The 14,713-nt window shown below is 46.4% G+C and overlaps 1 protein-coding gene and 1 long non-coding RNA gene across 2 annotated transcripts in view; one reads left to right on the forward strand and one right to left on the reverse strand.

The window, feature by feature from the left end:
• Window positions 1–6,798, forward strand: part of CUNH6orf132 (chromosome unknown C6orf132 homolog) — a 47,496-nt gene extending 40,698 nt beyond the window's left edge. The window contains 2 exon segments of the mRNA XM_020979752.2: window positions 1–1,540; window positions 5,070–6,798. Coding sequence (XP_020835411.2) covers window positions 1–1,540; window positions 5,070–5,187 — 1,658 coding nt within the window. The 3' untranslated portion in view covers window positions 5,188–6,798.
• LOC144457591 (uncharacterized) lies at window positions 1,249–13,057 on the reverse strand. The gene is made up of 3 exons (XR_013487022.1): window positions 12,972–13,057; window positions 1,620–1,764; window positions 1,249–1,333 (listed from the first exon to the last, which is right to left on the reverse strand). It is a non-coding gene; the product is annotated as an uncharacterized LOC144457591 (long non-coding RNA).
• Between the last annotated feature and the right edge of the window lie 1,656 nt (window positions 13,058–14,713).

Genomic DNA, 14,713 nt, shown 5'->3' on the forward strand with positions numbered 1-14,713 from the left:
GGGATGCCAAGCTTCCTAAGCCAGTGGCCAAGAAGCTCCCACTTCTGCCCACCCCACCCAAACCTGAAGCAGAGAAGGACTTGGGCGTCCCCACAGCCAGAACTGTTGGACCAGGGGAGAAAGCCACAGAGTCTCAACCATCAGCAATATCTTCTCCCCCCAAGGCTAAGGATTCCCCTTTGGTGCCTCCGAAACCTGATAGGATGGGGACACCTCCTTCACCTGCCCCTGCACCAAAGACTCCCCTAGCCCAAGAGGAGGTGCCGGTTCTCTACAAACCCCACCAGGGCCAAGACAAGGCACACTCTGGCCAGGAAGCTGCTGTAGTAACACCCAGCCCTGCCAAGAGGGAGCCTCAAGAAGTATGGGAAAATGAAAGCCCATCAGTCAAGACCCCTGGAGAAGATCGGTCAGACAGGGAGGTCCTCAGACACCCAGTGACAGGGGAGGTGGTGGAAAGAGGATCTCCAATGGCCTTACTGCTCGCTGCCAAACAGAGGGCCCAGAAGGGACGGGCTAGGGGCAGTGACCTGGGCCGGTCCTCATTGCCAGGGAGTCTCCGTGGCAACAGAAATCAATCAGAGTCTGTCTCTGAAAGCATCATCTACAGTGAAGTCAGGCCTAACTCCTTCACAGTTGTGCCCAAACCCACGAGGGAGGTAGAACAGGCTCCCCAGATGTCCACATCAACTCAGCATGACAGAACCAGCAAATGGGGCTCCCCATCCCCAAGAGGTGCAGTGACTTCAGAGTCCCAGCCCAGGCAGAGATGGTCAAAGGAGGAGACTCGGGCCTTGCTGGGTCAGGAGAGGTCAACCTCTTCCTACAGCCCCCAAAGCCACCTGCTGCCCAAGTCCTTCTCTTCACCATCCTCCCCTTCACACAAGGGAAGTGAGGACGAGGGGGAAGAATTTGACTTTGAGGTCATCCCACCACCCCCTGAGTTCAGCAATGATGCTGATCTTTCCAACACGCCTCCTGCTCCAGCCCCAGCTCCAGTCCCAACCCCAGCCTACCTGGGCCATAGGGGTTCTCCTCTGCGAAGCAGTTTCTCAGACTATGGCCAGACCCTGGACCTGGGCCTTCCAGGCTACGAGCGGCCATCACCCGCAGGATCCCCGGGAAATAGCTACTCCCACTACTACCCTGGTGTCCACCACAGTGGTAGTGGGGGCTTGGAACGCTTCTCGAGTGGGGGCCGCTCCCTCATTAAGAAACGCCTCTACCTCAATGAGCCTCGGAGGAGCCCTGGACCCCCACGCTGTGGTCCAGGAGGTGGAACTGCTCGAAGTCTGAGTACCCCAAATGCCTTTGGGCCTCATCCTGGTGGAACCTATGGGTCAGGGCACAGAGGAACAGAGATGAGACGTGTTAATTCTTCAGGCCAGGCACCCGGGGGTCTGCATACCCGAAAGCTATCCCTAGAAGGGAATGGAAGGAATGGACCCTATGCAGGAGGGGGAGTTGGCAGTGGTGGACCTGGGGAGAATATATACAAAGTATCTAATATGGACTACAGCTTTGCCCCAGCAGCCAGCAGGTGAGTCCTGGGGTAGACACAGGAAGATATTGGGAAGGGAGAGGTGCTGAGCCAGGCCAGACTGCGATAAGCTACTTACAGCAACCTCATCAGAGGTGACTTGCTAGGCACCCTTTGGGTGTTCTCCTCTCATACCCAGTAATGATTTTCAGATGTTGGAAATATCTTCTTCCCCTCTTCTCTTTTTCTTCCACCATCCCTCTCTTCTCTTTTCCTTCCTCCTTCTAAAGAAAGAGACCAGCATTCACCACCAGACCCCAGCTGCAGCCAGCCCTCCTTGAGGGTATTTTCTCTGCTCTCAAATACAAATCACAAGACAGAACTACTGGGGTAGTGATACCTTCTGCCATTTTTCCCTTCCTTGCTAGGCCTCTGGGCCTCTTGAATAGCCTTCCTCTTCCTCTCCCCCTAAACCCCAAATCCATCAGAAGCACCTGCTTCTCTAAGGGCCTGTTTCTTGATATCATTAAGGTGGTGAGAAAACTTCTCACATTTCCACTATGCCTCCTACAAAAAAGAAGCAGGTGATAAATAGCTCAAGTATTATCCCCATGGTGCAGATGAGGAAACCGCAGCCCAGAAAAGTAGTGTGCCTAAACTCACAGAACATAATAAGTGGTAGGATAAGGGTGCAAATCCAGGGCTTCTGGCTACAAATCAGTGTTCTTTTCACTGTGAGGACGGGCTATTGCTTCAGCAGCTCTGCTATGTGTGACCTATTAAAGAGAGTAAAGAAATTTACTCCTTCCCACAACCTGCTCCTTCAGTGGTGGGGGAGGAGGGGAGGAATCAATCAATTAGTCAATAAACATTTATTAAGCACCTACTATATGCCAGGCACTGTGCTAAAGCCTGAGGATACAAAAAGAGGTAAGAGACAGTCCCTGCCCTCAAGGAGCTCCCCATCTAATAGGGAAGACAACATACATACAAACAAATCTAAACAAACAAGCTATGTGTAAGATAAATGGAAAATAATGAACAGAAAGAATTAAGAGGGGTTGGGAAAGGCCTCCTATACAAGATAGGATTTTAGTTGGTACTTAAAGGAATCCAAGGCAGTCAGTAGGTGGAGTTGAGGAGTATGAACATTCCAGGCATGGAGGACAGCTAGAGAAAATGCCTGGACTGGAAAGGTGTAGTGTCTTGTTCTTAAAAGAATACACGTTAGAGGGATGAGCTGTATGAAGACAGGAAAGGTAGGAAGGAACCAGCTAGGTTATAAAGGGCTTTGAATACCAAACAGAGTACTGGGGTGGGGGAGGGATGATCGAATCTGTGCTTTAGGAAAATCACTTTAGTGGTTGAAAGGAGGACGGACTGGATTAGGGAGACACTTGAGGCAGGCTGGTGATGATAAGGCACTGCACCAGAGTGGTGTCAGTGTCAGAGAAGAAAAGGGGGCATATTCAAGAAATGCTGCAAAGGTGAAATCTACGAGCCTTGGCAACAGTTTGGATATGGCAGGCGAGAGAGAGTGAGGAGTGGAAGATAGCTCCACGGTTCTAAGCCCGCAGAGGTGCTGCCTGCTCCAATAAAAGGGAAAGTAGGGGGAGAGGATTTTTAGGGGAAAGATAATGAATTCTGTTTTGGAGCTGTTGAGTTTCAGATGTTTACTAGACATCCACTTGGAGATGTCAGAAAGGCGGTTGGAGGTGTGAGACTGGAGGTCAGCAGAGGTTGGGGCAGGAAAGGTAGATTTGAGAATTGTCATCATAGAGATGGTAATGAAACCTACGGGAGCAGATGAGATCGCCAAGTGAAGTTGTATCGAAGGAGAAGAGAAAAGGGCCTGGGACAGAACTCTGTGGGACACCTGTGCTTAGAGGGCATGATCTGGAAGAAGATCCAGCAAAGGAGGCCGGGAAGGAGCAGTCTGATAGGTAGGAGGCCAACCAGGAGAGAAAAGTGTTTCAAAAACCTAGAGGAAAGGGACAGCTGGGTGGTGCAGTGAATAGAGTTCTGGCCTTGGAGTCATCAGGACCTGAGTTCAAATCCAGCCTCAGACAGTTAACACTTACTAGCTGTGTGACCATGGGCAAGTCACTTAACCCTGATTGCCTCACCAAAAAAAAGAAAAAGAAAAAAAAAGACCTAGAGGGAAGAGATATCAAGGAGGAAAGAGGGATTGACAGTGTCAAAGGCTGCAGAGAGGTCAAAGAGAATGAGGAAGGAGAAAAAGCCATTGAAATTGGCAACTTCAGAGAGAGCAGTTATGGTGGAATGATAAAGCTAGAGCTGGATTGTACAGGGTTAAGAAGAGAAAGCGGAGACACTTAGTGAAGATGACTTTTTCCAAGGAATTTAGCTACATAGAGAAAAAGAGAGATATAGGTGATTTCTATTGCCTTTCTAGGATGGAAGAATCAAGTCAGGGTTTTTTGGCTAGGCCATGGGTTAAGTGACTTGCCCAGGGTCACACAGCTAGTAAGTGTCAAGTGTCTCAGGCCAGGTTGGATTGTTTTTTTTGTTTGTTTGGCTTTTTTTGGTTAGGCAATGGGGTTAAGTGACTTGCCCAGGGTCATACAGCTAGTAAGTGTTATGTTGTCAGAGGCCAGATTTGAACCCAGGTCCTCCTGAATCCAGGGCCAGTGCTCTATCCACTGTGCAACCTAGCTGCCCCCTAAGTGAGGGTTTTTTTAAGGATAGGGTAGACAGGTGTATTTGTAGGCAGTGGGGAATGAGCCAGTAGATAGAGAGAGATTGAAAATAAGTGACAAAATGGGGATTTCAGGGAGAGTAATCTGGTGGGGGAGATGAGATGGAATGGGATCGCTAGAACAGGTAGCAGTGCTAGCCCTGGTAAGGAGTAAGACCATCTTATCATGGGAGATGGGGATGGAGAGATAATGGGAGAAGGCATCTGAGTAATAGGAAAGGAGGAAGAGGGGAGAAAAGGGCTCCTGGCAAATAGCCTAAATTTTTTATATAAAATATGAGTCAAGGATCTCAGCTGAGACAGTGAGGGGAGTGGGAGCCATGGAAGGTTTGAGGAGGGATAAAAGGGTTTGGAAGAGCCAGTGGGGAGAATAGGATTTTTTTTAAACTAGTGCCATCCCCTTCTTGTTTGCAATTGCCTCTTCACCTTGCCTTACTTTCCTCACCTCTTTTCCTAGATTCTTTTTCCACCCACTACCCTTCTATTTCTACTCTTCCTTCTCCTTGAAATCCAATAGCTTTAGGCTAAGTTTTTGGTGTAGAACCCTAGAATTCCAGGGGCTGGCAATTTTGTCAACATATATTTATTCTGGGCCATCCCTGTCCACCCCTAGCCGCAGTAAGTGCCCATTTCTATGAGACACTGTTGAGGAAAAGTGGGCCCAGGCTATAGGAGCGAGGGATCTGGGACTGGGAACCTGGGGCTAGGCTGAAGATGCTTCAGTTAAATACTCATGGAATTTCTTTTCTCTGGCAATAATGTAGCACCACGGGCCTGGGTGTGTGTGTGTGTGTGTGTGTGTGTGTGTGTGTATACACTCATCAGACTAGTTGCCTACAATGCTCTGACTGCCTCTTTTCCCAATCCCAGGTCCTCCCCCAGCAGTGCTCAATACAGCAGTCCCCTCAACACCTTCACAGTGCGGCCTGGAACCCGACAACCCATTTCCTACGTGTACTCTGGAGCACATCGAAAAGCCCCATCCTGAGCTCTTTGCCTGCCTCAATGGGCTGGAACTTAGATGAGAGATGGACAATGAGAAGCAGTCTTCTGGAAAGAATGAAAGTCTCCTGTTTGGGTTTTGTTTGACAAAACACTGTCATTAACACCTGGATTGACTTAGGTGTTGGAGGGGAGGGAAGGAAAGGGGGAAGACACTTGGCTAGGATCCCTGATTAGCCAAAGCCCAAGTTTCTGGTAGGTTAGGACCTATGCCCCTCCCCCACCCCCAAAAATGTATGCAAAAAATTTTATGAGGTTTTTAAAAGTTTAAACCATAAATAGTCTGTGAGCAGACTATAATAGCATGCATACTGTCCCCAGTCCCCTGGTCTACTAAGGGCTAGAAGTCCTGATTGGAACCCCGTGGTATTCCTAATGGGCCTGGTAGAGCAGGTGGAGTTTACATCTGGCTGGCCCTCAAATCTTACTCTAAGTGCTCACTACTTCTGGGAGAGGGTTATCTTTGACTACAGCCAGTCCCAAAGTTTTCACTCCCCAAAATGGAAGAGCCCTCTGACCCACTCCCACCCAGAGCTACTCCACTAACATGGGGGCCCAAGAAGATCGAAGTGTCTTGGACTGCTGTTTGCCTTGGGTAGGGGAAGGGAGGAGGGATGCTGTATTTTCCATTTCCTTAGGCCAGGAATAGGGGAAGATGAGTCATATGTTGAGGGGGATGGTGAATGGGACTTGCTTTACAACTCAAGTCTAAGTCTTCTTAGCCATGATTTTGGGATCAGAACACAAAGGAGCCAGAAGACTCAGGTTCTAGGGCTTGGCTTTGGAGTCATTTGCTTTGCCAGGCCTTCCAATGGGCTTAGGAGGAAGAATCCTCACAGATCTCTCCCTATTCCCCCAACCTACCCCATCAAAAAAACTGTTCACCACAAATATCACTGGGGTTTTAAAACCTATAGCTAAGGGATTGAGAATAAGGGGAGGTAGTGTCAATGGATGATCTGTAGCAGAAGGGTTTAATGGTTAACTGATAAGTGAGAAGAGAGAGGAAAAGAAGGTTTATGTCTAGCCTGTGTGGCTCAAGACAGGGACATCTGCTTTGGAAGCAATTTCCCCCGGACATCCTACCTTAGGCCCCAGGCTCAGGTAAGTGATGTTCCTGAACCCAGTCCAGGGCCAGGGGAGCTGCCCATGGGAGTCAGAGTGCTCCATTAGGTGATAAGAATTATGAATGATGTCAGTGTGTGGATACTGTTAGTCATGCCCAGTGGGGAGTGCACAGAAGAAGCATTGAGGAAACAAGGCACAGTTTGGCAGTGAGAAGGTAGGGAGCGGAGGAATGGATGTGCAGCCTGCTAGAGAACTTAAAACATCCCTTGCTGAGTCCAGGGGATGGTATCAGCCCATCTCCTTATAAGAAATGTACTTGACTCTACCTCCAAGCCTAGCCCTGGCTCTATGTATATGAAATTTGTGTGTATTTGCTCTGCACATTGTTTTGTAAGAGTCTGTTAACTTATATTCTGTATTAAGGCACACACAGGAGGGGTAGGGTGTGGGCTTAACTGTTGTATGTTATTTAGAAAGGGCAAAGAGTGGGTTTTTCTTGACTTTGGAAATAAACAGGCCTAGTTTGAGATTATTGACCCTGACTGCCTCTCTAGCTGTGCGCTGAGCATTTGGAGTTATTATGATGGAGGGGAAAGGGAGGTGGGAGGAGAAATTGGGTAGATCCTTTTATTTCTGTTCCTGGAGGTCAAATCCTTGAATTCTTTCTACTCCTACTACCTTCTCCTCTTTATCCCAGGTGGAGGGTGAGAAGAGTGGTTTGAGGCTCAGTCACAATGATAAATGCCTTATATTTAAACATTTTAAGAAAGCTATTGGCAGCATAAAGGCCTTGGACAAGTCACTTTTCACTGAGTCTTAGTCTCTGTGTCTGTAAAATTCTAAAATCCCATGTTCTAGCAAAGTCAGTTTTACAGAAGAAAAGCTGAGGCCCAGGGAGGTGAGTTGGGCCAGGGAAATATTAGAAGGAAACACTGAAGATAGTAGAGGCTGAGACAGTGTGGCTTAGGTAAAAGAGCATTAAATCCTAGAGTAGGGAGACCTGAATTTGAATCTAGGCCTAGTCCCTTGCTGGCCATGTCAACTGACCTTCCTGGGCCTCAGCTTTTTCATCAAACAAAGAAGCTGGACCAAATGCTCATGAGCTCTAAGGATCCCTTCCAAGACTAAATAATGATTGGTGATTTAAAGTAATAATAGGGAGCCTTAAGGTGGCCAAGAACTTTATATATCTCATCTGACCTTTGCAACAACTAGGTGGGGTAAAAATTACTGGTATTGTTCCCATTTTACAGGTGGGGAAAGTGAAGCTGAGAGGCTAGGAATCACCCGCCTTCACATGGCCAGTAGGTGTCAGAGGAGGGATATGAACCCAGATCTTCCTGACCCCAGATCCCACACTCTCTTCACTGTGCCAAACAGCCTCGAGCTAGTCACAATGAGTCTGTGACCAAGCCATCATGTCGGGGAGGATGTTTATGTTTCCTCCTCTTTTTTGGCAGAGGGTTGGTGCTGGGGGCAGGGAAAACAGGAAGATGCCCTGATTGCACATCAACTTGTACCTCAGAGGGAGGAATGTGAAAAATTTCCACCAGCTTAAACGGCCTTCCCGGCCTCTCTTGTCCTCAGTGCTTCCTCATTCCCTAGCCTAGTTTCTCAGCAGCTTTCCACCAGACCCCTGAAGCACACACCCAATTGTGCAGAGATGCATTGAGCTGGGACAGGTTGCGCCAGTTTCTCTCTGGGGTGCTCACAACCCAGCCCTAAGCTAGTCCTGGTCGGTTCCAGGGGAGGTGGAAGTAAAGGTCAGGGTTGCCCATACACTTGGGGCCCTTGACAGCTCCCCTAAACAAGCAATTGACAAGCGTTCCTATCGTGCCCAAATAGAAATTTGATGGGGAAGGGGTGGGTAGGAAGCTTTAACTCAACCCAGCCCATTAGGGAAGGCTGTGATGAGAAAAGAGGGACTGAACTTGTCAGTTCGCTCCAGTTCCCAGAAAGGGGGGGTAGGGGGTGGAGCCAGCTGTCGTAAATAGGACACATTAACTTCACCTGGAGTTTCTGCAGTCAACTGCTACCGTTGTGGAGCTCAGCCAAAGAGCCCTAAGCCAGGGTGCTCCCAGGCCAAGCCCTGCTCAGAGAGGGTTTGTGGACAGGTGAGTCAACTGCAAGTAGATGGAGCATTGAGCACTGAGGAGAGGGGAGGATGTTCTCATAACCCTTCGGGACTCCCCACTGGGGCTGTAGGACATTTATCCCAGGGCCTACAATGGCAGGATTGGAAACCTACAATGCAGGGGAGAGTCCCTAGAAAATTCCCCTGCAGCACCCTGGCCTCTGGGGATGTACCTGGAGTGATCGCTGGTCCCAGGGGCCTCCCAGACCAACTTAGTACTTTCACTCACTGTCATACTCAGAAGTATTTTACTAGGGTGAGGCCTACTCTCTCACCTTTGCTACAGTCAAGTGCCAATACATCAACCAAACCATTTTGATTTTGAGATCTGGTGGGAAGCTGGAGAAGGTGGAGCCAGGTAAATGGAGGTAGACGACAGCCCTTAAACATTGGGAGATAGCAGAGAATTCCAGCCTAGGCTATTTCCTAGCTCTCAACAGTTCTAAAATCAGAATTTCCTAGAAGCAACTCATATATATTACAATATATAATTATATAATAGAATATCTATAACCCATAATATATCTTTTTACAGTTTGCAAAGTACTTTTCCCATTGCACCAAACTTTTGGGGCAGGTATTATTCCTATTTTACAGACAAAGAAACTGAGGGTTAGGGCATTAAGTGACTTGTCTAGGGTCACTCAGCTCATAGGATCTAAAAGAGTTCTCAGATATCATCTTAGTTCCAACCCATCATTTTGGGGTTGTTTTTGGGTTTTTTTTTTTGGTGACGCAATTGGGGTTAAGTGACTTGCCCAGTGTCACACAGTTAGTATCATGTGTCTGAGGTTGAATTTGAACTCAGGTCCTCCTGACACCGAGCTGGTGCTCTATCCACCGCGCAATCTAGCTGCCCCTCAAACCCATAATTTCGTAAATGAGGAAAATGAAGTCCAGAGAAACGAAGAGACTTGCCTGAGGTCACAAGGGTGGCAAGGAAAAGAGCAAGGAAATTGAGCCTGGATCCTGACTCCAAATTCAGTACATCTTCTACCATACCAACCCACCCGTCCCTTCAGATTCAGAGGAACCTTCAGATTCAGAGGAACTAGGTTTGAATTCTGGCTCTGAAAGTTTGAAGCTGGAGTCTCCTTAGGATAAACAAGGAGTAAGAGAACCGGAGCAGTGGCTCCTTGCAAAGCTGACTCATAAAGTACCTGGTAGCAGGTTGGTCAGACCCATCCATATCCACTGGTACCTGACTCCAGTCCTTCCCAAACTCTTCTCTGGCTAATGACAGCTTCCTGACCCTTGGCTGTTTTCACTCTTTAAGCTTGGAGCACATTCCATCACTCCATCATTAGTACATAGGGCAGATAGTATGTGCTTCCCCAGTTGGGCTCAGGAGCTGCTATTGATCTGTAATTAGGGGATATGAGTTGTCCTTTTCCCACAAGACCATCTGGTACTTGAAGGGGCAACATAGGAGGGGCTGTGTCTTTGGAAAAGACTGAGGCTGTCAAGCATAAAGTTTCTTCTCTTTCTCTTCACATCAACTGTCTCAGCCTCTAAGATCCAATCCTCAACTCTCAGGGAAAGTTGTGTCCTTTCTCTCAAAACTAAAACCTCCACCTGTGCCAGAGACTAGCAGTCTCCAGGAGTCTTTACTTCCTTGAGGCTCCCTTCTCCAACAAGTCCATGTCTCTACTGGCTGCTACCAGGAAATCTTCAGGTTTCCTATAAAGGTTAAGAATTGTCAGGGACCTTTAATGATTAACTAGACCAGCAGCCTCTGAATGTAACCCCCTTCTAGCCACTCCCACGGGGAGCAAAGAGACCGGACTAGGGGACTGACCGCCGGATAGGTGGTTTACACCTATTCCCAAGTTTGGCATTTAGTCAAAAACAAGTTACACAGAGAAAAGCCTGAAACTCAAAGTAGATAAGTGACTTTCTCAAGTTCTCATAGCCAGTTAGTAATTCTTGACTCTTTTTCTATTCCAATGGTATCTTTAAAAGAACTTCATGGTTTACCCTCTAATTACTGTCCTCTTTCACTGAGAAATTCTTTAAATTAGTAGCTCTCCCTATCTCTCTCATGTCTATCTTTTCTTCTCCCTTTTCTCCCCCTGTCTCTTCTGTACACATTCATACACACTCCTTAGCCCTCTGTAATCTCACTTTGGTACCCACCACTCACTGACTTAATCGCTGTGTTTAATGTTCTTTTCCTTTCCCCTCTTTGGTTTTCATGACACTGCTGCCTTCTAGTTCACTTCCTACCCCTCTAACTACTCCTTTTATCTCTCCTATCCTGAGTTCTTTCCTTCCCATCTCTTTAATATAACCATTCCCTGAAATTCGATGACCTTTGATCCTTAATCTATATGACACTCTTTCTCACAGAACTGATCCATCCTCACAGCTTCAACCATCACCTTCTATGTGGATGATTCCCTCCAACTCTAGCCCTCTTCTCATCTGCATTGTAGATACAATTACATATTACAATATGCAACTACATATTGCCAGTCTTACAGAACATCTCAAAAACTGAACTCTGCACTCAATCAGCAGACTGAGTGCCCACCCACTTTGTATAGTAGAAAGGGCCCTGGATCCAGGAGACATGAGATTGAGTGGCAGCTGGTATCTCTGAGCTGTGTGACTATGAACAAGTCACTTCCTGTCTCTGAACCTCACTTTCCATATCTATAAAATGGAGAATAATGTCTAGTGACTTCAGCTAGACTCTCAGTGTTACAAGGGACTTTACAGGTCAGCATAGTCTGAGCCTTTACCTTCTACAGCTTCCCTCAGAACAGAGCTCAGGCTCTGCTTAAAGACCCCCTGCACCTACCCGGCAGGGCTCATCAGCCTTGTGAGTGCTAGAGAAATGTGAGCTGTTGCCAGTTCGCCTGTCATTATCGCTCTCCCTAGAAAATGGGCTTGCCTTCATGCCTTTTCTCTTCTGCCACCAGAAGGTACTATTGTCATGATCATTCTTCCATGTCTTTAAGCTATTAGTACAAGCTTCTTTAAAATGTTCTCTTTCTCAGAAAGCTTACTGTTTTCCTAATCACTTCTCTTGTAAAGATTCCCAGTCACCTGAATTCTTTGCTTCCTTTCCTGCTTATTCTTTTATCAGTCTTCCTCTCTTGTATCTAATCAGTTACTGAGTCCTGTTGATTCTTTCTTCTGTCTGCCCTCTATGCCCCTTCTTCATTCCTGCTGCCACCATCCTAGTCCTGGGCTTGATCATCCCACAGAATGTCACAGCTGGAAGGGACTTCACACTCCATTTAATCCAGGGGTTCTCAATTTTGTTTGTGTCACAGACCCCTTGGGCCCTCTGCTGAAGCCTAGAGACCCTTTCTCGGAGTAAGGTTTTGGGGTTTTTTTATTTTGTTTTGTTTTGGGTTTTTTTTGGAAGAGTAAGGTTTTTGAATGCATAAAATAAAAATACATAGGATCACTAAGCAAAGCAATTATATTGAAATACAGTTACCAAAATATTTTTAAAAAAACAAATTCACAGACACCAGACTAAGAACCCCTACTCTTGTTCAACTCTCTCTCTCTTTGTCTCTGTCTCCCCTTTCTCTTCTCTTTCCTCTCTGCCCTCCCCTCCCCCGACCAAGCCTCTGCTCTCTTTTCCTTTTCTCTCTTTTTGTTTGTCTCTCAGCCTATGTATGTGTGACTCTGTCTCTGTTTCCTCTCTCCTCCCCCTACTCCTCTCTGTCCTCTCCCCTCCCTTCTGCTTCCCTCTTCTCTCTCTCTGCATTTCTCTCTTTCTCTCGTCTCAGACAGGGAGGCAGAAGGGTCTGGACTTTCATTCCAGGAACTCCTTAAGTGAGGAAACTCCCTCTACAAATGCAGATTTGCCAGTGTTCTCTAACTTACAGTTACCTGGGTTCACCGAGAGTTTAAGTGAATTGCCTGAGGCAGTACAGTCCATATGAGTCAGAGAGGTAAGACTCGACCCTGGGTCTTCCCCTGTCTTTGAGGCCCACTCTCTATCCATTACACCAAACTGCCTCTTTTTCACCCTCTCCTTTTAAAAAGGAGGCAACTGAGGTCCAGAAACAGGAAGTAATGTCTCCAAGGACTCAAAGAGGTAACAATAATAATAATAGCTAACATTAATATGGCACCTTAAGGTCTCCAAAACACTTTACCTATATTTTCTCATTTGATCCTCACAAAAATGCTAGCATCCCCTCTCAGTTGGGGGAACTGAGGCTGAAATAAGTTAAGTGACCTGCCCAGGGTCACACAGCTAGTAAGTGTCTGATAAAGGATTTGAATTCAGATCTTTATGACTCCAGCTATGGCATCCACATTTGGGCAGTTAGGTGACACAGTGGATAGAGTACTGGGCTTGGAATCAGGAAGACTCATCTTGAGTTCAAATCTGATCTCAAACACTTACTAGCCGTGTGACCCTGGGCAAGTCACTTCACCCTATTTGCCTCAGTCTCCTCATCTGTAAAATGATCTGGAGAAGAAAATGGAAAAACACTCCAGTATCTTAGCCAAGAAAACCCTAAATGGGATCACAAAGAGTCAGACAAGATTGGAAATGACTCGGGGCAGCTAGGTGGCACAGTGGGTAGAGCACTCACCCTGAAGTCAGGAGGACCTAAGTTCAAATCCGGCCTCAGACACATAACACTCACTAGCTGTGTGACTCTGGGCAAGTCACTTAACCCCAATTGCCGCACTAAAAAAAAAAAAAGATGGGAAATGACTTAACAACAACACCATAGCGTTCACTCTGCTAAATTGATTCTTTCCAACCCTCTCATTTTAAAGAAGAGGCAGTTGAGGCCCAGAGGAAGACATGACTTTCCAAAGGATGCAGAGGTAATAAGTAACAGAGGGCTCATTTAAATTCTTCCTTGATTTATTCATGCCCCACATCAGTTCAAACATGCAGATAATATACTAGCTAGCACACCTCTCAGGCTGGTTCTCACTGCCTCCAATTTCTACCGGTCTCTAGTCAATCCTGCAAGTAATAACTCATTGATGGAAAGGGAGTGCGAGGTGGTGGATAAGACACTAACCTCAGAGTTGAGATGATCTGGTCTAAATTCTGACACATAACTGGCTGTGGCACCCTCAGCTAGACCCTTAGCCTTTACTGCCTCCAGGCAGGTGCAGCAGATAGAGCACTGGGACTTCTGGAGTCAAGAAGACCTGGCACTTACTAGCTCTTTGACCCAGGGCAAGTCACTTTCATGCCTCACTTTCCTCATCTGTAAAATGCGGACAATAATAACACTATAAGATAATTGTAAAGCACTTTGCAAACCTTAAAGTGCTGTATAAATACCAGTTATTATTGTTATTATTAGTCCCCCCCCCAACTTTCCTGTCTCCTTTTGAAGGTTACCTTCCCCTTTAGATTGTAAGCTCATTGAGGGCAGGGACTGTCTTTCTTTTTATTAATTGTATCCCCAGCACTTGGTACTAAGGCACATCATAGGCAATAAATGTTGATTGTATTGGATCAGTTATTATTATAAATTACAGAATAGATATAGATCTGCATCAGGAGAAGAAATTCTTCACCTTACTGCCAGAATCATGGATCCAATTTTTTGTTTTGTTTTGTTTTTTGGCTAGGCAATGGGGTTAAGTGACTTGCCCAAGGTCACACAGCTAGTAAGTATCATGTGTCTAAGGCCGAATTTGAACTCAGGTCCTCCTGAATCCAGGGCCGGTGCTCTATCCACTGCGCCACCTAGCTGCCCCTGCCAATTTTTTTTAAAGTTCATCTATTTATAGATAAGGAAAGTAAGACTCAGAAACATAAAGTGAATTACCCAGCATTATATAGTTAAGTAGGGAGAAGGGAAGAGAATAAGCATTTATTAAGCAGCGTGCTAAACTCTACATAACCCTGGGCATGTACTTAACCTCTGTTTCCCTTAGTTTCCTCACCAGTAAAATGGGGATAATAATAGCATTTACTAGGGTTGTTGTGAGAATCAAATTGAGATAATAATTTCAAAGTACTTAGCACAATTCCTAGTACACGATAAGCACTTAATAAAGGTGTATTCCCTTCCCTTTCTCCCTGACTATTAAGCCCCTTTGGGTATCATACAAATAGACTACATGAATCGGTAATTCTAGAACCAACCTTTTCTTGTATATCAGTATTTCACTGGATCTGTGATTTCATTCATTGGAAGTAATTCCTCTAATGGTGTCAATTGTAACCCATCAGCCTTTTTGACTCTTATTCTCCGTTGAGCACCTGCCCAAGGTAATGGAGACCCTCTTCTGGGTCTTTCCCATGGATACCAGTGTATTACTGGGGCTGTCCATCTGTTATTCCTTGCTCTTGCTAGAAGAC

Source organism: Phascolarctos cinereus, unplaced genomic scaffold, assembly GCF_003287225.1.
Source record: "Phascolarctos cinereus isolate Bilbo 61053 unplaced genomic scaffold, phaCin_HiC Scaffold_5;HRSCAF=322, whole genome shotgun sequence".
Lineage (NCBI taxonomy): Eukaryota > Metazoa > Chordata > Mammalia > Diprotodontia > Phascolarctidae > Phascolarctos > Phascolarctos cinereus.